This window comes from Lepus europaeus, chromosome 10, assembly GCF_033115175.1.
Source record: "Lepus europaeus isolate LE1 chromosome 10, mLepTim1.pri, whole genome shotgun sequence".
In the NCBI taxonomy this organism is placed as follows: Eukaryota; Metazoa; Chordata; class Mammalia; order Lagomorpha; family Leporidae; genus Lepus; species Lepus europaeus.
The window spans coordinates 66,908,423-66,931,032 of record NC_084836.1 but is presented as its reverse complement, the minus strand read 5'-3'; the positions used below and the strand labels follow the sequence as shown (position 1 = coordinate 66,931,032).

General features: G+C 60.6%; 1 protein-coding gene across 1 annotated transcript; it reads right to left on the bottom strand.

Annotated features, from left to right (window-relative positions):
- Positions 1-67: 67 nt before the first annotated feature.
- On the bottom strand, positions 68-1,462 carry LOC133768069 (homeobox protein CDX-1-like). Its single transcript, XM_062202479.1, has 2 exons — positions 1,358-1,462; positions 68-880 (listed from the first exon to the last, which is right to left on the bottom strand). Exons 1-2 carry the CDS (start codon positions 1,460-1,462, stop codon positions 68-70), a joined length of 918 nt encoding a protein of 305 aa, XP_062058463.1.
- Between the last annotated feature and the right edge of the window lie 21,148 nt (positions 1,463-22,610).

Below are 22,610 nucleotides of genomic sequence, written 5' to 3'. Positions count from 1 at the left end.
CTCCGCCTTTGGGGTGACCTTCGCGTCCAGAAGCCTCTGCTGAAACCGGGGGCCTGGAACCCAGGTCTCAGGGAGAGAGCCCACGGGACACCTGCAGAGGTGGGGAGAGGGGAGGAGGTAGGACGGGCCCTCGGCCCCCCAACCTCCCGGGACAGGAAGGCTTAAGGCGAGAGGAGGGGATGAGCTGCCGCTGGGCAGGTGTCCCACACCTGGTGCTGGGAGGGACCGGGCCGAGGGGGACCTCGGGTGTGGCAGGGGGGAGGGGAGGCCGCGCAGAGCCAACAGGCAGCCGCTGAGACCAGACGAGGGGACGCTTCGCCTTCCATGTGGAGGCGCGGAGTCCGTTCTCGCGCACGGTAATTGCTAAATTACCCGCCATCTGCTCGGCTCGCTGACATAAATTATCCGCGAGCAGAAAAGGCGCGGAGGCGGCGCAGAGCCGCGCGGGGGTGGGGCGGCGACCTGCTGGGGGACGGCCCGCATTGGCCTCCGTCCTGCCCCTCGGGAGGAGGGACAGGGGCTTGGGGGTGGAGGAGACCGAGACACCGGGCCCCCGCGAGGTCCCAGGGCTGCCCAGGCCGACCCTTGGCGCGCTGGGCCCTGGAGCCCTGGGCGCGGGGCGGGGGCGGGGTTGTCCCGGGTGCGCCCGCAGCGCCTGGACAGGGGTTCGCTTGGGTCCCAGTGTCCAGGAAGCCAGAAGGGGCGGGAAAGAGGGCGGCCGCCTTCCTTCTCTTGGGGTCTGAACCGCACCTACCTCCCCCAGATTCTCAAGGGCAGGTGCGGTGAGGGCGCAGGTGCAGGGAGGGGCAGCGGGATGGAGAGAAGGGGTCCCGGGGAGATGGGTGCAGCGGGGAGATGGGTGCCCGACAGGTGGGCCACGCTGGGGAGGGGGCTCCGAGGGAGGCGGAAGAGTGCGGTGGGGCAGTGCGGGCGGACACCCAGAGGCGGGCAGGTGGCAGGTGGTTGGGTTGGAGAGCCGGCAGAGGAGCAGAGTGGGAGACCCGGGAGGCGGCAGGGGGCTTGGGCTGTGGCAGAGAGGGCCTGCACGTTTTTTTTTTTTTTGAGGGGGTGTCCTTGGAGGGTGCCCAGAAGTGAGGGTGACAGCCCCAGGGCCACTTCCCCGGGTGAGACCTGAATCTAACGGGGAGCAGCAGGAGTGGGGGGGTGCCACCCCCCCCAGCTCGAGGCACCTGCAGGGGTGTGCCCGTGGGGGCGGGGCGGGGCGGGCCGGTTCCAGCCCGGAGCGCAGGAGCTGGCGGGGTTTCTTCGGAGCGATTGTTTAGTATGCATGCGGCGACGCAATCTCTCCCACATCTGCTTAGCACAGCAAGTCCTGTCATATAACTGTCTCCCGCACTGTCTGTCCATAAAGAATGTCTCGGAATTGGTGTAATTCAGAGAAATTAATGACGACTTTCCGCGGGACGGCTCCCTGGGGGATGATTAACACTTCATCGTCCATCTGATGCGCGGAGCCCGGCGCTCCATGGCGAACATTTGGGCCGTGGCCAGCCGCATTAAAGGTTATTACGGAAAGCGCGACCTGCAAACGGACGAGAGAGGCCTGATGGACCGGGTGGGCGGGGAGGGGCCGAGACGCGAGCGGCCCGAGCTGGCCAAGTCCACGATGGCGCTTCCCGAGGTGTGCGCACCTGGGGGGGGTGGGGGTGCTGGTCTCTGCGTCCGCCCGCCCCCTCCCCCCCCCCCGCGGGCCTGGCAGGGTGCGGGAGCTGCAGGGGCTGGGCGGGCCACGGGCGCGCTTTGCGTGGGTGGGCCCTTGCGGAGGGAGACCTCGGCTGGCTAATCCTGGCCGCCTGAAACCAGCTTTAGCAAGGTGCTGAAACCCAGGCGCACAGAGGAGAGGGCGCGAGGTGCCTGAGCACTTTAGGGAGAGACAAAGGCAGGATTTGAACTCAGGGCTGTGACCTCGGAGCTCCCTGGTTTTTTCGTCCGGGGCCGTGGGGCAGATCATCTGATGCTTGCCTGTGTTCTGCCTCAGTTTCCCTCCCACACAGAGCGCCAGGCAAATAGGTGTGCCAGCACGTTTGCAGGGTGAGTGATAGGTAGTATTGCAGGTGCTACTTCTGTGGTCTGGGCCAGAGGGGAGACACTGGTAGCGTGGGGGGGCTTGTAACGTGGGGGCTTCCCGGGCCATGTGTCCCCCCACCCCGGGACATAAACTCCCCCTGGGGGTGTTCTGTGTGTGTGCCCCTGTTCACCCTCCAGACTTCAGAAGACTGTGTGTGTGTGTGTGTTGCGTGACTTGTGCGTGTTTGCCTGTCATATGAGTTTATGCGCCTGTGTGTCGCACGTGTGTGTGTGAGCGTGCATCCGCGTGCCTATGAGTGTATTTTGCAGGCTTGTGTCTGCACGGGCACACGTGCGTGTTTGAGTGTGTGTCTGCACAGGTGCAGGTGTGTGTGTGCGTGAGCACACCTGGGTGGTGTGCCGGGAGCCTGCCGACCCTCCAGACAGGTCTTTGATTTGCCCCTAAGCCAACAGCAGGTTCTGGGATGTGGCACGTGGCCGGCTACGGTGGGAAGGCGGGAGTGGAGAGCGCAGCTGCTGCGGGGTGGGGGCTGCAGGGAGATGGTTTCAGGGTCTCCGGGCCCAGGCTGCTGGGGACTGGGGCCTGAGGCCTGCTCTGACCCTCGAGGCTGATGGGAGGCTGGCCAGGGTGGGAGCCTGGAGGGCTCAGGCCTCGCTCTTCCCCTCTGTGTACAAACCAGGTTTTGGGGGTTGGTGTCGATCCCTGCCTGGTGCCCCATCCTTGTCTCTTGGAGGCCTCTGGTGCCGCCGTGTGTACACCAGGGCAGCGTAGAAGTTCCTGGACAAGGCCGGTGCCGCGGCTCACTTGGCTAATCCTCCACGTGCGGCGCCAGCACCCCGGGTTCTAGTCCCAGTTGGGGCACTGGATTCTGTCCCGGTTGCTTCTCTTCCAGTCCAGCTCTCTGCTGTGGCCTGGGAAGGCAGTGGAGGATGGCCCAAGTGCTTGGGCCCTGCACCCGCATGGGAGACCAGGAGGAAGCACCTGGCTCCTGGCTTCAGATCGGCGCAGCGGCCATTGGGGGGGTGTGTGTGAACCAACAGAAAAGGAAGACCTTTCTCTCTGTCTCTCTCTCTCTCTATCTCCTCTGCCTGTCGGAAAAAAAATTAAAAAATAAAATAAAAAAAGAAGTTCCTGGACAAATGGACTTAAAAGATAAGCTTACTGTGGTGCCAGTGTGTTTGAACCCCATGCATACTCTACCCCCCCATACTATGCACACTCCATAAGCTTTTTGAAGACTTCTCATACTCTTCATGAGCACCAGGTGGGGCTTGGGGGCCGCCTGTGCTGGGAGGTCCTTCTTCAAGTCTCACCTCCAATCCTCTTGCTGCGTTGGACGGAACGAGGCCCAGGCTGAGTGCGTGGGTCTGGAATCTTTAGTCCCCTCCCCCAGCGGCCCCCCAGCATAGGGAGTGTTTTCTCTGGCCCTGGCAGCATGTGGGCCAGCCCATCCTTGGGGCAGTCTCAGACTGACTTTGAAAGCCCCAGCCCTGGACTGCTGCCCCCGGGGGTCCCTCTCGCACCCACGTGGAGGACCCCAGATCCTGATCCTGTTCTAGGGCTCGCGGGGGAAGGAGAGGAGGCGTACTCCCCTCAGGCGGTGACACCTCCCCAGCCCGCAGCAGGGGCTCCAGGTCTCACCCCTCACACCTGCTGCCTCAGCCCTCCATTCTCCCTCATCAGGACCCCCCCCCCCCCAATCTGGTCTCTTAGCTCCAGCTGGGCACCATCCTCCATCCCCCTGAGCTCTCTGTCCCCAGCCTGGACCCTCTCCTCTCCTCCTCTCCTTTCATACAAGCCTCTCAGCCCATTGCAATTTGGCTTCACGCTCTCCTCCTCTGGATTAATCCTCCTGGTTCTAGATCCCAAAGTTGCTCTCTCTAGAGCAAGAGACCCCTTCGGGTGATTCTCTTTGCTAGCCACGTGCCTCCCCCGGGCAGCGCGGCTCTCTTCCCTCTGCTTCTGTGTCCTCCACTCCTCCATTCTCCCAGGACTTGGCTCCATGTTGCAGGACGACCGGACAGCGTCTGCAGCTTCCTGGGAATGGCCGAGGTGATGGTGGTGGTGCAGCCCTTTGCCTGACCATGCCCTGCTGCTGTATTCTGGTTTAGATCTCCCCCCTCAGCTCCTGGTGCCCTCCTTCCCCGTTCTGGTGGTCTCTGCCGACCTGCCCTCCAGACTGCCGCCCCGCAGCCCGTGCCCGGGACGGGGCGGGGTGGGAGGCCTGCTCTGGAAAGCCCTCCCCCCACACCTGCCACCTGCTGCCCCATCAGAGCTCAGCACACAGGCTTTCCTTCCACCCTCCCTTGCCTTCTCTCAGTCCTCACCCAGCCCATGTGTCCCCCAAATTCTGAGTCCTTCTAGAAGGTTCCTCCTTCCCTGAGCCCCTAAGGGTGCCGAGGTGTGGGGTGAGTGGAGACCCGGTCGGCGGGGCAGATCCTGGCTCTGGGGAGGCACCCAGCGCGCAGCTCTGCACCAACCGATGCATTGGCCGCCACCTCGTGGCAGATAATGGGAACTGCAGGGCTGGTGTCTCCACGCGGAGTGAGATCCCCGGGCGCAGAGAGGGGTGTGTGGTGTGAGGGGAGCAGACCTCGCACACCGGCCGTCTCCACAGTGGGCTCCTGAATTCCTAGTCGACCAGAGGAGCGGCGTAGCAAGGACACTTCTGGATGGAGAGGTGTCATTGCAATTTGTCTGAGTGTTCGAATACCCCCCCAAAACTAAACCAAACCAGAACCCTATAAGGGAAAGTCTGAAACAGAGGCAGGAGCAGCTGAGGTCTAACCAGTGAAGAGCTTCCTGATAAGCCTCAAAGTGTATTTGGATGTGACGGCTTCTGATTGTTTTAAAAAACCATGATTTGAAAGACACACACGTGCACGCACACACACACAGATCTCCTAATCCGTGGTTTGCTCTCCAAATGCCCACAATTGCCAGGGCTGGGGCATGTTGAAGTCAGGAGCCAGGAACTCAATCCTGGTCTCCTACACACTGCGTCCCACGTGTACATTAGCAGGAAGGGGAAATGACAGGTGGAGCAGGGACTCGGACCCAGGCACTCCAACATGGGATGTGGTTACCCCAAGCGATGTCTGTTTAAAAGAAAAATAAATTTATTTATTTGAAAGGCAGAGTTATGGAGAAAGATGGAGAGACAGAGATCGTCCATCTGCTGGTTCACTCCCCACACGGCCACAACAGCCAGGGCTGGGCCAGGCTGAAAGCCAGGAGCCAGGAGCTTCTTGCAGGTCTCCTACGTGCGTGCAGGGGCCCAAGCACTTGGGCCACCTCCTGCTGCTTTCCCAGGCACATTAGCAGAGAGCTGGATTGGAAGTGGAATAGACAGCACTCAAACTAGTGCCCAGGTGGGATGCCCCTCCCCCCCAGTGATGTCCTAACAGTGGCGTCTTACCTGGGCCCCACAGGGAGTGCCGGCACCTTCTCCGAGCTCCTGATCCCATCCCTCGGTTCTCTGGTCCCATTCAGAAAAATCTCGGGTTGCCGAGCCCTCCCACCCCAGCCTGGGCAGTGCCTCTCTGGGAGGCACATTCTCCAGGAATCCGCCAGTCCTACTCTCAGCACTGCAGGTGGAAAGATGCTCCCCCACCCCATGCACCCGGCAGAGCTGCTCTGGGAAGCAGGGAAGTCGGCCCTGGAAGGTTCTGAGGGAGGACCACTTGGCCTCAGTTTCTCCCTCTGTCACCCTTGGCAGATGACAAGAGTGGGCCAGAGTGGCGGTGTCCCTGGTCATGGATGGGCCCCGGCACTCACAGGGGGCTGTTGTTCCCCCTCTGCCCTCCCTCTCCCAGCTCTTCTTGGGGATCCTGGCCAGGAGCCTGGGCGCCCCCCCCCCCATTTCTCCCCTGCCTCATTTGCTGCTGCTGACCTTACTGAGTTAAATTAAAAAGCAATGTTCTGTGTGCAGCTCCAGCCCCGTGGAGCCTGACTCTGGGAAGACGGAGACAATTACCGGCCCCTCCGTCTCCCTCTCGTCTGGCTGCCTTATAATTTTTCCCCCCGCTGCCTGGTATGCAACATTTATGTTTTTAATAACACCAGAATGGTTTTGACCTTGGGAATTCGAAGCGGAATGGGCACTGCGAGAGGCGCCCGCGCCACTGGCGTTTGTCTCAGCCCTGGCAGGGAGGGGGCGCTGGTGCTTCCCGGACGCTGGGGAAGGCATGGGGCTGCCCTGGGGGGTCCCCAGAACCGCAGTGGTCAAGGAGATGCATGGGGAGGAGGGAAGAGAGGGGGCAACTTGTTTTTTGCAGATTTCTGCTAGGGTGAGAACGGTAGAATGAGGGGTTTGAGAGGGCGCGGCGCCTTCTTGTTTTAAGGGGAGAGTGCTGGGGGGGAATGGCATGGAGTGGGGGGAGGGGTGCAGGAGGGGAGGGAGTGGTGTGGAAGGCACAAGCTCCGCCCCAAAGCCCCCAGTCCACACGCATGCCCCAGCCCCAGTTGGGCTCCTTCCTCCACCCCTGTTCCAGGGAGAGTGGCGGAGGGGAGGGGCAGCCAGAGCTGGGGGGCTGTTCTCAGTGTGGTAGAACCCCCGGCTGGCCTGGGGAGGAGGGTGCCCCGGCCAGCGGCCCTGCAGCCACCAGGAACAGAGGCTCATGGGGAAAAGGAAGTTGCTTCCTCACTGATGCTTAAAAACCTTTCCAAATTTGTTTTAATTTGAGAGAGAGAGAGAGAGAGAGAGAGGTCTTCCATCTGCTGGTTCACTCCTCAGGTGGCCGCAACAGCTGGAACTGTGCTGATCCGAAGCCAGGAGCTTCTTCTGGGTCTCCCACGCGGGTGCAGGAGCCCAAGGACTTGGGCCATCTTCTACTGCTTTCCCAGGCCGTAGCAGAGAGCTGGACCGGAAGTGGAGCAGCTGGGACTTGAACCAGTGCCCATATGGGATGCAGGCACTGCAGGTGGCGGCTTTACCCCTACACCACAGCGCTGGCACTATCATTTGTTTTAATCCTGGGGGTCTGCAAGTTATGGTTTTATTTCAGGAGCAGCCATCAGCACAATGAGAATGCTGGGAGAAGCAAAGAAACCTGGGTTCCGGTTCTGGCTGCAGTTACTGGTTGGTGTGCACCCCAGATGGGCCCGTAGCCTGGTCGGGCTTGGGTGTCACTGGCTGTGATGTGATGGGAAAGACACAGGTCCCCTGTGTTAGTGGAATGGGAATGGGGTGGGGGGTAGGAGGGCTAGGGGTGAAGGCCTTTCAGGGGCTAGGGAGCCGGAGCAGCGATGCTGGTGGAGAGGATTGCCAGAAAGGTTTCCTAAATTCCCATATTCATAGATTCTTGCTTGAACTAAAGACCAGCCCAGCCTGGCCTTGGCGGATTCCAGACACAGGGTCCAGGGCCTGGGTCTGGCTCCGCAGGGAGCGTTGTTCTCTGGCGCCCTCTAGTGGTCACTGGGTCCTTCGCAGGTCGCTGCGGAGAAGCTCAGATGGGAAGTCGGCAGAGCTGCGCGCCTCGCCCTCTGGTGGACATCGCCTGCGTTACAAGAAGCGGTCCGACCCTTTTCACCCGGTTTCTGGAGGCCTTAGCGACCTCAAAACTGCAAAGATATTCCGGAGACTTAACGCTCTAGGCCTCTTGCCTTAAGGTTAAGGTTCTGGGTTTGGGACAAGTGCCTGGGAGACAAGGGGCTGCGTTCAGTGTGTGTGGGGGGGCAATTTCCCTCCGCCCCTCCTTGGGTTCGTCTGCAGCCCCCGTCAGCTGCTGTCGCCGGAATTTTCGCAGAAGCCGGGGCCCTTTGACGCTCCTGGAGCACCCGGGGCTGGGACAGCGCAGGCATCGCGCGTCTGGGCTTCCTCGAGGCTGCACCTGCGCCCCGTGCCTGCGCGTCGGCGGGGAGATGGATCGGCAGGAGCCGGGAGGCAGGGACAGGGATGATGGAGGGAGATGGCGCGCGTGACAGATGCCAACAGTGCTGTTATTTGCCGGCTCTGGGACCCCGCCCTCGGCCGCCTCCCCGCCTGCTCACTAGGGGTGGTCTGCCCGGGGGCGGGGGGGGGGGGGCGGGGAGCCCTGCGGCGGCCGCGAGGGCCGCAGTTGGGAGGTCTGGGGTTGGCGGTCTGCACCGCAGGACGGGGCAGGGGCGAGCTGGGCACGGGGAGGCTCACTTGCGGGAGCAGAGGCCCGCCGAGGCTGGTGCCCGGAGCTGCCCGCTCCCATAAGGCTCACAGGTGCTTCGAGGGGGGGTCGCAGAGGGCACGCGGGCCCCCTGGCTCCAGGGGTCAGGGTGAGGAGGGGGCCAGGGGCTGCTGAGCGGCGCAAGCCGGGGCGCACCGTTCCCGGGCCCCTTCTGTTCCCACCCCCGACCTCCCGCCGCGCCCCCACTCTCCCAGTCTTAGGACATGCGGGGACCCAAGGGAGAGGGGCGCTTCCAGGCCCGGCACTGGGGCGGGGGCCGCCGCCCACCCCGAGCGGCCGCGGGAGCGCGCGGGCAGGCCGGTGCTGCAGTCGGAGCCCGCGCCGCATCCTAATGAGCGCTGCGGAGGCTGCGCCGCCGCCGTCAATCTTCCACACAAAGGCCGCCCGCCCCTCCCCCGTGGGCTCCGTCCGGGTACCTGCGGGGCGGGGCGGGGCAGGCAGGGGCCAGGGAGACGGACACGCACACCGCGCGGGGCCAAGGAGGCACAGTGGTCCCGGCACCCTGGGGATGAGAGGACACGGGGACAGACAGGCTGCAGATGCCACGGCAGGGACCGGCCTGAGGCAGCACGTGGGCCCAGGCCCCCCCGGGGTGCGGGGAGGCCGAGTCCCAGACCCAGAGCCCAGACACATGGACACACGCACCCGGGGCTGGGAAGGTCAGGGGAAGTGAGCCCAAGGCCGCAGACCAGGGAGGGAGGAGAGGCGAATCCGGGGGTGGGGGTGGGGGTGGGGGCAGCAAGCAGGAGCAGGCAGAGCGGGGATGCAGGCGCTGGGTGCGTCGGGGGCGCTGCGGGCCTCCCAGCACCCCGCGGGAGGAGAAGCTGGTGAGTGGGCAAGAGCAGGGCGGTTCCCCTACAGTACAGCCCTGAGCGATCCTGGCAAGGCGTGGGGCAGAGAACAGAGAGGGAAGTGAGATACAGGAAAAGAGATGGCAGAGCCCCCCCCCCAAAAAAAAAGGAGAGAGAGGGAGAGAGAGAGAGAGAGAGAGAGAGGGAGAGAGAGAGAGATCGGTACTAGACAATGGAGTAGAAAGACGGACGGGGCAGTGGGAGAAGACAGAGGTAGAGGAAGATGGGGTGGGGTGAGGTGTGTGCGACAGGGCTGGGCAGGGCGGCAGGCCCTAGGGGCTGGTGGCCGTGGAGGGGGAAGGCAGCAGGCTAAGGACCTGGGGAGTGGGGGGGAAGAGCAGGCTGGGCACCTGTCTCTGGAGGAAGCAGCCCTGCAAGCTGTGTTGGGGAGGCAGAAAATGAGGCCTTTTTGTTTTTAGGGTGACCTTGTCCCCCCTCTTTGGGGTTTAGTGCAAAGACCGTTCCGAGCCTCTGTCTCCAACGCAGCCCTGCGGCCCCTGCTGCGTGCAGCTCCACTCTGGTCACTCCCGGCTCGCTCTCTCTCTCTCTCTCTCTGGGGGGGGGGCATCCTCGGAGCCTGCAGTGCCCCTCCCAGCGTGCCCTACAGAGGCTGACTCTCATCCGGCAAGGGGGGATCTCATTTCCAGGCAGAGCTGGGTGTTAGGAGCCGAAGCTGGAGAACCTGGTGAGGACCGGCTGCGGAACAGCATGTGCGGTTAGGGCCAGGGTGGCCGTGGGAAGCTGGAGTGAGGGGCGCCCTCCCCCTGCCGCTCCGAAAGGCCGTTCAGCTTTCGACAGAAGAGAACCACTCAGAGGTCGCGTGAGGCCCAGCCGACTGCTATAAGCAGGAGTGGTGCTCCCAGCCTGGCACTTGCAGGGGTGAGGCCTGGCATTTTGCGGGAGTCTGTGCTCATCTGGGGTCCTGCCCTTGGGGAGCTCACCAACCACCAACCTCCTCCCTGCCCACATAAAGCTGATGGGTGTAGAGTGACTCCCCCGCAGCACAGATCCTTGGCCAGGCCAAGTTAGTTCATCAGGGAAGGCTGCCTGGAGGAGGGGAGCTATGAGCGGGGCATGGGAGGGAAGAGGGTTGGTGCTGAGGCTGAGGGCGCCTTGGTGACCTGGAAGGAACTGGGTTTCAGACCCAGCATGAAGAGGAATGGCAGCGGAGTGTGGAGGCAGGTTTTGAAGGTGGGCGGGGAGAAGGGGACTGGCTGGAAGGTGTCCCTACCTGTCCCAGTTATCTGGGTAGGTGTGTACTCGTGTGTGTGTGTGTGTGTGTGAGAGAGAGTGTGTGTAGGGGCCTGGACATCCAAGTGGCTTTGTGCCATGTGGCTTTGTGCCCCAGGCTGTCTCTCCATCTGTGCCTCTGATCGCCATGTGGCTATGTCTGAGCGCCTCGATTCATTCGTGTTTCCATGTGGTCCTGTGTCCCACTGTACCTCGGTTCCTTGTTTTTTTGCGTTTTATTTGGCTGCACGCAGAGGGCAGCGAGTGTGTGTGTGTGTGTGTGTGTGCGCGCGCGCGCGTGTCTTCGTGGCTGGAGGAGTGGGGCCGGTGGGGAGTCCTCGTTGCCCAAGCACCGCCGTCTGTCTCTCTCCCTCCACTGACTCCATCTGCCCTCGCAGAGGTCGTGACGAGGAGGCAGACAGCAAAAACAGTAAACAGCCACCGCCAGAGAGCCCAGAAACATTGTAAGCCCCCACGCGGCCTCCGCCTGCGAGAGACACGGGCGTAAACAGCTAGAGGGCCAGACGGCCAGACAGACCCCAACCCGGCGCGCACGGGCGCTCGGCGGGGGCGCGCTCCACGGAGCAGGTGCGCTCTTGCGCACACGTCCTCCCTGGCACACCAGGCATGCACGCTCGCTCGCGACCTCTCGCCCCTGACCCCTGCCTTCCATCCTCTCCAAGCGCCTGCTCCGACCTGGGCGCCCACGGCTGCAGGGTGCATGCGCGGGGGTGTCCCCTCTCACTGCTTCCCCAGCCCCGCCGCCTCCCACCCCTCTTCCGGCCCGCGGCGGTCGCGGAGGAGATCGCCCGGCGGCCGAGAATTCATTAGCGGGGGGCGGATGTGAACGCAGCGCGGTGGAACGTTTTAATTAGGCCTGAACAATAAACAAGCTAAACGAGGCGCGCACGGCTCCCTGGCGGGCCCTCAGCCTCCTCCGCGCGCCGCGCGCTCATTACGGCCGCAGCCAATTTCATGCCTGCGCCGAGCCGGGCCGGGGCTGGGCCGAGGCCGCGAGTGCACCGGGGGTGTGCGGGGCGCCGAGCGGGGGCGGCCGGGGTGAGGACAGCGCTCTCCGGGGGGCGGCTTGGCAGGGCCGGTGCGCGCCCCCGTTCTTGCGCCGACCATCTGCCTTCCTCGGTGTCCTTGGGCTGCACGGGGCCCTCCCACGCCAGAGCGGCCGGCCGACCACTGCTGCTCCGCGCCCCGCTGCCTCCAGCCCTCACTCCCCCTGGTTGCCGCAGTGCCCGCGGCTTTCGCCGTGCGCCCGGGATGCACACTTTCCGCTCGGCGCCCGCCTGCCGGCGCCTCCGGCTTTTACCGACTTAGACCCGGTAGCTGCTTCTTTCGCACCGCCGCCCGCGGCCGCCGCAGCTTCCCCGAGCCTGGTCTCTGCGCCCAGCCGCTCCCTGCGACCCTTCCACCTTCCGCCTTGCTGTTTGTTTTTAGGGTGTCCCTGCTTCTGCCCTCTACCAACAAGGTTTTTTCTGGATCCACTCACGGAGCCTATGAATTTGAATTTGTTTCTTCCTCTGCTTCATTTGTATTTTTAAATTTATTGTTTTATTTTTACGCGCTTACGCGTTAATTTATTTCTGTATTTATTTATTTATTTTTTTTTGCGAAGCTGCAGGCATAGCTGGCTGGCTCTGTCTGCCAGGACGTCCCTGGTTCTGAGTGCGGGGGTGGGGTGGGGGTCTTAGGCTGAATTTGAATCCCAGCCCTGTTCTTCCCCATGTAGCTCTGTAATTTGAGCTCGCTCATCTGCCTGGTGTAGGAACTGATTCTAGGGGCTTCCGGAACTGTTGTGAGATTAGCGCTGTGATGGGGAAGTAACGTGAGTGGCACTTGGTATGTACTTAATTAAAATACATATATATATGTTTTTGACAGGCAGAGTGGACAGTGAGAGACAGAGAGAAAGGTCTTCCTTTGCCGTTGGTTCATCCCCCAATGGCTGCTGCAGCTGGCGCGCTGATCCGAAGCCAGGAGCCAGGTGCTTCTCCTGGTCTCCCATGCAGGTGCAGGGCCCAAGCACTTGGGCCATCCTCCACTGCACTCCAGGGCCACAGCAGAGAGCTGGACTGGAAGAGGAGCAACCGGGACAGAATCCGGCACCCCGACCAGGACTAGAACCCAGTGTGCCGGTGCCACAGGTGGAGGATTAGCCTAGTGAGCCATGGCGCTGGCCTAAAAAATATATATTTATGTATCTGTTTAAAAGGCAGAGTTACAGAGAGACTGAGGCAGAGAGAGAGAGAGGTCTTCTATCCGATGGTTCACTCCCCCATTGGTTGCAACGGCCAGAGCTGCACTGATCCGAAGCCAGGAGCCAGGAGCTTCTTCTGGGTCTCCCACACAGGTGCAGGGGCCCAAGGACTTGGGCATCCTCCAGTGCTTTCCCAGGCCACAGCAGAGAGCTGGAGCGGAAGAGGAGCAGCCAGGACTCGAACCGGCGCCCATATGGGATGCCGGCACTGCAGGTGGTGGCCTTACCCACTATGCCGCAGCACTGGCCCCAAGTATGTACTCAATCAATACACATTAGCTCTTACTGGCCTCTCTCCCTTTTGCCATTCTTTGATCTCCTCCTCCATCTTCCTAGCCTGGCATTTTGAGACACTGGAAGTTAAGGGCTACATCGCCCCCCGAATGACGAAAAATCTGGACTTGGTTTGGTTCCACCTTACCCATGCCGTAAGGCCTGACCCCCGCGGATGCTGGGGAGAGTCTGAAGGAAGGCTGTATGAGATTGCACTGAGCCACAGGATGCGGGGAACCCGGGACCAGCCGGCTGGACCACGTGGGGACCAGGCGCAGGTGTTTGGCTTCCTGGTTACGGCCCCAGCTGGGAGACCTGCAGCCCATATCAGTCTTTGAGTACCCGCCTCCCCCAACATCCTGCGTGGGAGTGCCTGGGCTTCAGTCTTGGCTCCATTCTCTGTTCCAGCTTCTTGCAAGGGGCACTGCACCCACGGGGGAGACCTGAATTAAGGGAGCATTTGGGGAGTGAGCCAGTGGGTGGGAGCTTAACTCTGTCTCAAATAAATAAACAAATGACAAGCTGTTCATACAAAGCGGGGAGGGAGGATTTCAGAAACAAACCCGAGCCCGGAACCTCGGGGTCTGGGAGGCTGTGGATAGATACAGGCGGGATCCATCCTGTTTGTTCCAGCTGTGCCCACACCGGCTGCAGAGGTGGGGTCAGGGCGCTGGGTCCTACTGGGGGCTGCAGTGGGCTGAGGAGCCCAGCTTGCCCAGGACCCCCATATCCAGACAGGGACCAGCCCCTTGGAACTACAGGCCTCTGTCCTCTCCCCTCCGTTCATGTCTGTCTCACACGTGCGCGCGCGCACACACACACGTGATTTCTGCGCTGGAGATGGGTTCCTCCACCTGCCTGCCCCCTGACACTCACACCTTAGGGAGCAAATCGTGGGCCCAGAATTCCCTGCTCCAGTCTCATAACCTCAGTTCCCTCCTGAAAGGTAGGATCAGTGCGGTGGCACAGATCACCCACTCTGTGTCCTTGGTGCTGGGTGCTGGGAGGCAGATTAGAGGCAGTAGCGCTGCGTGGGCCTGCCCGAGGGAGCTCCTGGGCTGGTGGTAAGATGAGGCTGGTACCTGAGAGCCACAGAGCCCTCCCACCCAGGAACTCCCCCTGTGGAGGGTGTGGCTGGGAGCCAGGGGACAAGCGCTGAGCCTGTGACATCAGGGAGACAGGGTATAACCAAGGGAAGGCAGATGGCTTTAGTTGGCACTGGGAGGGGGAGTTAGCACCCTCCTGGGGTGGCCTAGGGGGCCGGTGTGAGCAGAAGCGTGTAGGTGTGCATGTGGGGAGGCTGAGGGATGGAGGAGGCAGGGTGTGGCAGGGCGGACTGTCCCTAGGAGGGCCTGAGGGCTCCCATGATGGGATGACGGTGGTGGCGTAAGTGTAGGACAGCAGCATGGAGTGTCCCACTGCGGTAGCCCCACAGGGCTCTGGGAGTGGGCAGGCAGGACCCTGGGCAGCCGGCGTGTCCTCGTAGGATGGAGCGAGGATGGATGAGCCTGGATTTCATGGGCTAGTGAACCACGGCTGGGTGGAGACAGCTGTTGAGGCTATGAAATGTGGGCGCCAGCAGCCGGAAGGCAGGAGAGGGAGACAAGGCGGGCCTGGGGCAGGCTGGGGCAGGGGCCAAGGCTTTGAGACCTCTGTCCTGGCCCCCTCTGCCCCCTGCTCCCATCTATTAAATTATTGTAGCATTATCACCGTACAAAGTCTTTGACAAATGATCTGGCCTTCCCCTTTCAGGGGGTGAGCTGTGACTTCCCCATTTCCCAGATAAGGCCCGGGACAAGTTCACCTGCTCAGCTGGACAGCAGGGGTCCTGGGAGGCGGGGCTTCCATCCTGTCTGCTTCTGGCTTCTTCCTAGGGCAGCACCTGCAGGAGCTGGCACCAGGATGCAGTGGCTTGGCTCCTGGCTGTTGGCCAGCTCTGTGACCCAAGGCAAGTTACTTAACTTCTCTTAGTTTCATTATCCAGAACGTGACAGTTCTAATCCTGGCGTTCGTGGTTTGTTATGGAGGATGAAGTGAGACTTATGCAAGAGGAGGGCGGTGCTGTCGTAGATTGATGAATCTAAATGTGTTGGGCTTCGAAAAACCACCCTCATCTTCAGTGTTGGTACCTGCCTTCTGCCTGGGTGTTCTCCCCATTCCTGCTGGGGACCTGGTGCCTGAGCTGGGCACCACCTGGGCTGGTGTATCTGGGGACCTCAGCCTTTCTCTTCCCAAGCCCTTGGTGCCCCCTCCAAGCTTCTTCCAGGTCTCCCACATGGGTGCAGGGACCCAAGCACTTGGGCCACCCTCCACTGCTTTCCCAGGCATATCAACAGGGAGTTGGATCGGAGGTGGAGCAGCTAGGCTCAAACTGGTGCCCATATGGCTTTACCCTCTGCCATGATGCGGGCCCCCTGTCCACCTTCTAAGCCTGGAGTGCTGGAGGGAAGACTCCAGGCTGGGGGTCTGGGGTGGGGTGGGGTGGGGGACTTTAGCCTACTTGTGTAATTCTCCTGTGCCTTGTGGGCCCGGGGAGGGGGCCTGGAGGGGACCCGGGGGACACACCTTTCCCTCCAGGAGCTCAGGGCTGCGGAGTGGTGGTCGTGGCGGCATTTTCCTGATTCCCAGAGACTGTTCTGCCCCGTGGTGTGGGACCCGTCACCTGGAGGCCAACCCCCCAGGAAAATGAGACAGGGCTTTGCTTTTCCTGTTTGGTGTGTGTGTGTGTGTGTGTGTGAGAGAGAGAGAGAGAGAGAGAGATGGGGAATGTGAATCCGTGGAGATTCTATCACATTTCTCATTTGTCTTAGCAGTTACTGAAGAAATCTTTTCTAAAGGCTTTCTTTGGCTGAAATTAAGCCCATCTCCTTAGTGGCGGTATTATCTAAAGTCCAGGGCCTGGTTCAATGTCTTTTATAAAAGATGTGCCCGTGTGTGGTAGGGGGAGGGAAGGAAAGGGAGGAAGGAGAAGAAATGTAATGGCCCAGCTCCTGGCTTTAATTACCTCTAAGCCCTGAATGTTCTGAACTTTATTAACCTCCTAAGTGTCCATGGGTGTGGGGTGGGCCCGGTGGGTTTTGCTCCTGGAGGGTCTTCTGCCCCCACCCCCCACCATCCACTGCACACTCCGGATCCTGGCTACAGGTGGCGCTGTGAATCACACCTCCCTAGGCCAGAAGTCTCACTGGTTCCTTCTCCCCAAACCCCAAAAGGCTATGGCCAGCACAGCATTTTTGGATAACCCGCTTAGCTGTTTGGTGGGAGGGGCTCCTGTGCAGAGTGCCGGCTCCTCCCCAGGTCTTACTAATTGCAAACAGAGAAAGCCTCCCTCCCCTGTGAGCCTGTCCCCGGCTCCCTGGCTTGCTGGAGGGAGCCAGGAGCTGGGGGATTTAAGGTGCAATTTCCTGTATCCTTTTCATTTCCTGCTGGGGGTTGGGGAGAGCTATAAGCAAGGTGGGTGGCTAGGGCTCAGAGGCCGGGCAGGTGGGGGATGGGCAGGGAGGCTTCCTTGCACACACTCTTCGGCCCGCCTCCAGGGGAGTTCCTTGGGCTCCTTCGGATCCTCCTATCTGGTCCTCCTAGCCTGTTGAGGCAGGGAGACCCAGTAGTGAGCAGGGAAGATGGCCCAGGATAGGTGAGGGGCCAGGCAGGGACCTTAGCCATCCACTGGACCCTCCCAGGTTTCAGACAAGGAAATGGAAGCCTTGGTGAGGGTGCATAGTGTCCCCCGTGGTCGCTCTCTAGTGGTGGGCTGGTGTATCTGGGGTGTGCCTGCCTCTGGCATGGTGGGTGTCAGGTCAGTGACTGCAGGGTGTGAGCTGGCGAGGGGGGGACCAGAGGCACAGCAGGCAGTGGGACCCTAGGGAGGGCTCTGGGCCTGTGGGAGCGCAGGGTGGTCCTAACTTAGGGAAGAATTTGGGAGTTGGTTCCGGAAGCAGAAGCATGGTGGGGGGTAGGCACTGTGGCCCTTGTGAACTATGAGCCCTACGTTTCTTACCCTCTCCCGCGTCAGAGGTGGAGGAGGTGGGGGAGGGGTCCCAGCAGAGGACAAAGGAGCCAATTATTGAGTGGATTAATTGATTAATTGTCTGGAAGCTTCCAGTGCTCCTCCAGCAATACCATCCCCTCCCCCGACCCCAGCCAGGCATGGCCTCGGTTGGCCTGGATTATTAATTAGGGCTTGGAGTCATTTAACGATGATTTCATTATCGACGTGCTGTCTGTCTCGGGCTCAGCCTGGTTGCCAGGGCGACTCTGATCGATTGCCTTCCGGTCTCCTGCCTCTGCCCAGCCTGGCTGTGGACGACACCCCCTAGCGGCCGACACTGGGATTGCAGAGCATCCAGGGCACGGCTGGAAAACCGCCCTGGGGCAGAGGTAGGGGACGCGGGGTGGGGGCGGGGGGCTCCTGCAGCTGGTCTGGGGCTCGGATTGCTGAACTGTGGCCCCTGTTCCGGATGTACTGACCTACGTGGCTGCTTCCAGGGACGCTGGGGATCTTCCTCCTTGTCCCTGGCTTGTGAAGTTCCTCTGATCCTGCCCCCTGGTGGCCTTCCACCCACACACCACTTTGGGATGGGTGTAGGAAGGGGTGGTGGGCAACCTCAGTTTAGCCCTGGAGGCCTCAAGCCAGCGATAAAGCCCTTCCCGCTGCTGCAGAGACTCCTGAGCTCCAGATGCAAGACTCCCAGGCTGTTGGGTCTGGGTTGCGCGTCCAGCAGGCTAGGGGGGAGCCATTCCCTTTTAGCTTGCCCGTGTTGATGTTCTTAGGGCCTGCCTTGGCCGGTCTTTGCAGGGCTCGGCTGTTCCTTCAGACTCAGGGAAGCCAGGGCGAGGGAACGGGGCAGGGTCCAGGTTGCCATGCCGTCTCAGGTCTTCCAAGAACTTGCTGCTTGCTCCCAACTGGCCTGTTAAAGCCGGGCTCCGTGCGTGCACACTTCTCTCCGGATTCTATGCCTTGGTCTCTCATTTTGTGCCTCTCCTCTGTCTCATTGTGGAGGCTTGTTAGTGGGGTGTTGCTTAAAGGCAGAGCTGGGACCATAAAGCTCTTAGGAAAAAGGGTACAGATGGGGGGGGGCTGCCACGCAATGTGACTGCTCAGGAGGTGTCTGAATTGTTGACACAAGGGTGATGGACAGTCAGCAGTCTTCTATGTTGCTTGTGCTTTTTTTTTTTTTTTTAATTCTGTTTATTTTCATTTATTTCAGAGAGAGTGTCTTCCATCTCATGGTTCATTTCCCAAATGCCTGCAGCAGCTGAGAGGGGCCCAGGCCTAATCCAAGAGCCAGGAACTCCATCCCGGCCTCCCAGTAGGTAGCAGGAGCCAAGTACTTGAGCCATCGCCTGCTGCCTCCCAGGTGTACATTAGCAGGAAGCTGAATCGGAAGTGTGGAGTAGCTGAGACTTGAACCAGGCACTCCCCTGTGGGATGCGGGGGTCCCAGTATGCCAGACGCCCTCCCCTGATTTTGCTTCTGGGTTGCATGCTGCTTATTTAGCTCACAGATGCAAACATCTCCCCAGTCCTTACGCCCTCAGGTCTCAGTGACCCCTAACGCAGTCTGTCCCCACACTCTCACCACGTCCTGCCTCCCTTGCTCACCTGCCTGTTTGGCTGGCTGTGCCAGGCTGTATTCACACTGAAAGCCAAGGGCTGCAGTGCAGGCCTCTGGCGGGGGTGGTGGTGGTGGTGGTGGTGGTGCGGCAGGTAGGGCTGTGTCTGCACGCGGGGTGGGGGTGGGGGTGTCTCTGAGATCCACCTCCCCCAGGGTTGGCGCTGGGAGAGAGCCTGGGTGCAGCCGTGGCTGCAGCTTCACCCCATCAGCTTTCCGGGCACATCCGCCCCTGAGCTGCACCTGAGAGGGAACGGCTCAGGAGCGAGCCGAGTGAGATTGAAGAGGATCATAAAGAAAATATATATCCCCTCCCCGGCCTCGCTCCCCCCTCCTCTCAGCACTCGCCTCCTTCTCTCTCTTTGTCTCGCTCCCTCCCCCTCTTCCCACCCTCCGTGGTTCCTTTGTTCCTCCTTTGCCTCCCTCACCTTCCTGTCCATCCATCCGGCAGGTCCGTTTGTCCGTCTGTCTCTCTCTCTCTCTGACTCCAAACACATTTTGGCCTGGATTTTTCCAGGGTCATGTTCACCGTCAGTCCCCGCCCCCCCCCCCCCCTTGCTGGCTCCATCCAGTCCACCTGAGGGTCCCTCGTGCCCTCATGTCTGTGTGAGTTGCACTGTCTCATGCACATCCCCTCCCCTCCATCTCCAGTGGCTGCCTCCCCCGGCCCTGTTCCTGTCTCTTGCTTCGCTTCTCTCCCTGTTTGCTTCTCTCTCTCTCTCTCAGCCTCTCTCCTGTCTTGGGCTGTCACACCCCTGCCAGCCTCTCCTTGTCCCCCTCCTACCCCTCAAGGTTCAGACACTTGCTGTGAATCACCTGGATAGGCTCCAACTGTCAGTCCCCCAGCTTGCACCCCCTTCTCCCTGGGAGATTTACGACCCCGGCTCTGCCTCCTCTGCAGTACCCCCCAGGCATGGACCAGTTCTGTTCATTACCTGGTGATTATCTGGGGGCCCGGGCATTTCCCACCCTCCACCCCACAGGCACTGAACAGCATGGGGAGAGAAGGCGAGGGATTGCTCCTGGGCCCCCCCCACCCCGCCCCACATGCAAGGACACGGGGACCCTCCCCCTATGCCCGCCCCTCCTGCCCTGAAGTAGTGCACATCTGGGAAAATCCCAGCTTGAGGCAGGGGAGACGGCCCAGGACTGTTGGAAGCGACATAAATCAAAGAGCCAGATGCTGCCCCGCTGCCTGCCCTGCAGCCAGCCTCCCATGCCTGCCTGTCGCCTTGGCCGGGGGGACTTGGGGTTCTAGTGCACCCCTGCGCAACCGAGGGGCTCATGTGATGCCCTGGGGATTCTCAGGTCTTCCTTGGTGGTGGTGGGCTCTTCACTCTACTCTCAGTGTTCTGTCCTGGTGTCCTTAGCGTAGCTTCCGGCTCTGCGGGTCCTGCCTCTCTCCTCGCTCTCCGCCCCGTCGCCCTGTTACTGGGTCCTTCCCGCTCCCTGTTGAGGGTCTGCCAGATTGGCAGCCCTCTCGGGACTAGGCAGAGCCCTTGTCCCTGAGGCCAGCCCCTGCTCGGGCTGCCGGCTTGTCCACTTCCCTGACAGTGCCAGTCTTACCCTTGTTTGGCAATTACCATCCAGGGAAGGCGGAGACAGCATCCTTGGGGCATGAGTTTCATGGTCTAGAACGTCCCACTTTGTCACTTGTGTCCATCCTGGAGAGCAGAAGCCTGCCTGCGGGGACTGATCTTTTTTCCTTGTTACCCCTCCCCCCCAGCACTCCATGATGCTGCTGTTGTCACACACTGTTCACGTGTGCTGTGAACGCTGAGTGACTTTCTCAAAGTCTATCTGGCGGGGCTCGACTTTTTAGCTTGACTTCTGGGGTTGATGTGATGGGACACGTGGGTGGGGGTGGCAACAGAGGGTCCTAGTGCAGTATTTTGGGAGAGCTTGGAGGACCAAGGATTCTATCCTAATTTTTATTATTTTATTTATTTCTTATTTGACAGGTAGAGTTATAGACAGTGAGAGAGAGAGAGACAGAGAGAAAGGTCTTCCTTCTGTTGGTTCACTCCCCAATGGCCGCTACGGCCGGCGCTGCGCTGATCTGAAGCCAGGAGCCAGGTGCTTCTTCCTGGTCTCCCGTGCAGGTGCAGGGGCCCAAGCACCTGGGCCATCCTCCACTGCCCTCCTGGGCCACAGCAGAGAGCTGGACTGGAAGAGGAGCAACCGGGACTAGAACCCTGTGCCCATATGGGATGCCGATGCTGCAGGTGGAGGATTAACCAAGTGAGCCACGGCGCCGCCCCATCTATCCTAATTTTTAAAAAAAGATTTATTGTTTTGCGAAAGAGAGAGCGAGAGAGCGAGAGCGAGAGAGAGAGAGAGAGAGAGAGAGAGAAAGAGATCTTCCATTGCTGGTTCACTTCCAACATGGTCACAACAGCCAGGGCTAGATCTGGCTGAAGCCAGGAGTCTGGAACTCCATCTGGATCTCCCAAGTGGGTTCAGGAGCCCTACCACTTGGGCCATCCTCTGCTGCTTTCCTAGGTTGGATTAGCAGACAGCCAGATGGGAAGTGGAGCAGCCGGGACTCACATGGGCTGCTGGCTTCGCAGGTTGTGGCTTAACCAACTGTGCCACAGTGCTGGCCCTTCTATCCTCAGTGAGAAGACTCCTGAGTGAAGGTTCTCTCTCCCTGTATCTGAGACTGACCCCCCCGAATGACCACAGGCGAGGCTCCGCCCCCTCCGGTTGATCAGGAACTCCTCCTTCCCCGGTCTGCACACCACCAAGACACCTGCTCACCCTCCTGCCAAGCTCAGAGTCCAGACTCCACCTCCCCGCCCCAGCAGGCCTGACCCTGCTGCCATTGCCCACCCAGCTTTCCTCCCGGGCTCTGGCCTGTCCCACCTCCCTCATTCCTTGTGATCCCCCAAGGCCCTGCCCTGGAGAACCTCCCCCACCCCAGGCCTCACCAGAACCGATGCAGAGCGCGAGGGGAGCAGGGCTGGGCCCAATGTGGTGCTGGCAGGGAGGGTTCCGGGGTGCCGGGCTGGCCTGTGGACTGGGGAGTGGTGGGTCTGGGGCGATTTGGAGACCTTAGCCTTTCTGTAGGTCCTCCCCTCTTCTTTGTCACACCCCCATTTCCCCACCTTTCATCTCTCTCAGGCTGTGGAGCTGGCTGCACTCAGCTTCCCTTTCCCACAGGGCCCAGCACGCGTTTTGGATGAAGCAAGACTTTCCCACCCGGGCCGGCTGCCTCCTTTGGGCTTTGCCCTGTTCTCCCTCCGGACCCTGCACCTGTGCGTGTCTCTGCCTCTTGGAGCAGGTGCTGATGGTGGGCAAGGCGAGGATGAGGTAGGTGGCGCCCAGCTGTGGGTGAGGACCCGGGGGGAAGTGTCTTCACAGCTGCTTAAAGTAATGGTCCTGCGTTTCTTTTGTAAATTGAAAAAGCAGTGGTGGCTGAGGGAAAGATGACCAAATTCTGCTGGGCTGTGGCTGCCTAGCAGTTTCTAAGATGCTGTAAGGGGGCCGGCGCTGTAGCATAGTGGGTAAAGCTGCTGCCTGCAGTGCTGGCATCCACATGGGTGTCACTGGTTTGAGTCCTGGCTGCTCCTCTTCTGATCCAGCTCCCTGCTAATGAGCCTGGGAACGCAGTGGAAGATGGCCCAAATACTTGGGCTCCTGCACCCATATGGGAGACGCAGATGAAGCTCCTGGTTCCTGGCTTCAACCTGGCCCAGCTCCAGTTGTTGTGGCCATTTGGGGAGTGAACCAGCAGACGGAAGACCTCTCCCCACCCCTCTCTTTCTCTGTAACTGACATTCAAAAAAAAAAAAAAATGCTGTGTAAGGGCTTGTCTCACATCCCAAGCATATTGTAAATGAGCCAGTACTCAATAAACCTCGAACCTTGATGGCTGTCTCCTCTCTCTCGGAATCCATTGATTTTATGTGCATGATAGGCATATTTATTGATCGACAAGGGCCTGGCACAGAAGCTTGAAATGAGCCGCCTTCTTGGGTCTCCGAGAGGCCATTTGCTGCTGCCACCACAAAACACGCCCAAAACTCTGTAAGTCCTGAGTCCGTTGGCGTCTAAAGCTGCTCTGCACCCTACACGCGTGGTCAACGCCCCAACACCAGAAGCGCAGACAACACCTCTCCGCGCCTGACACCTGCTGTATCGTCTGCACATGGCAAATGTCGAC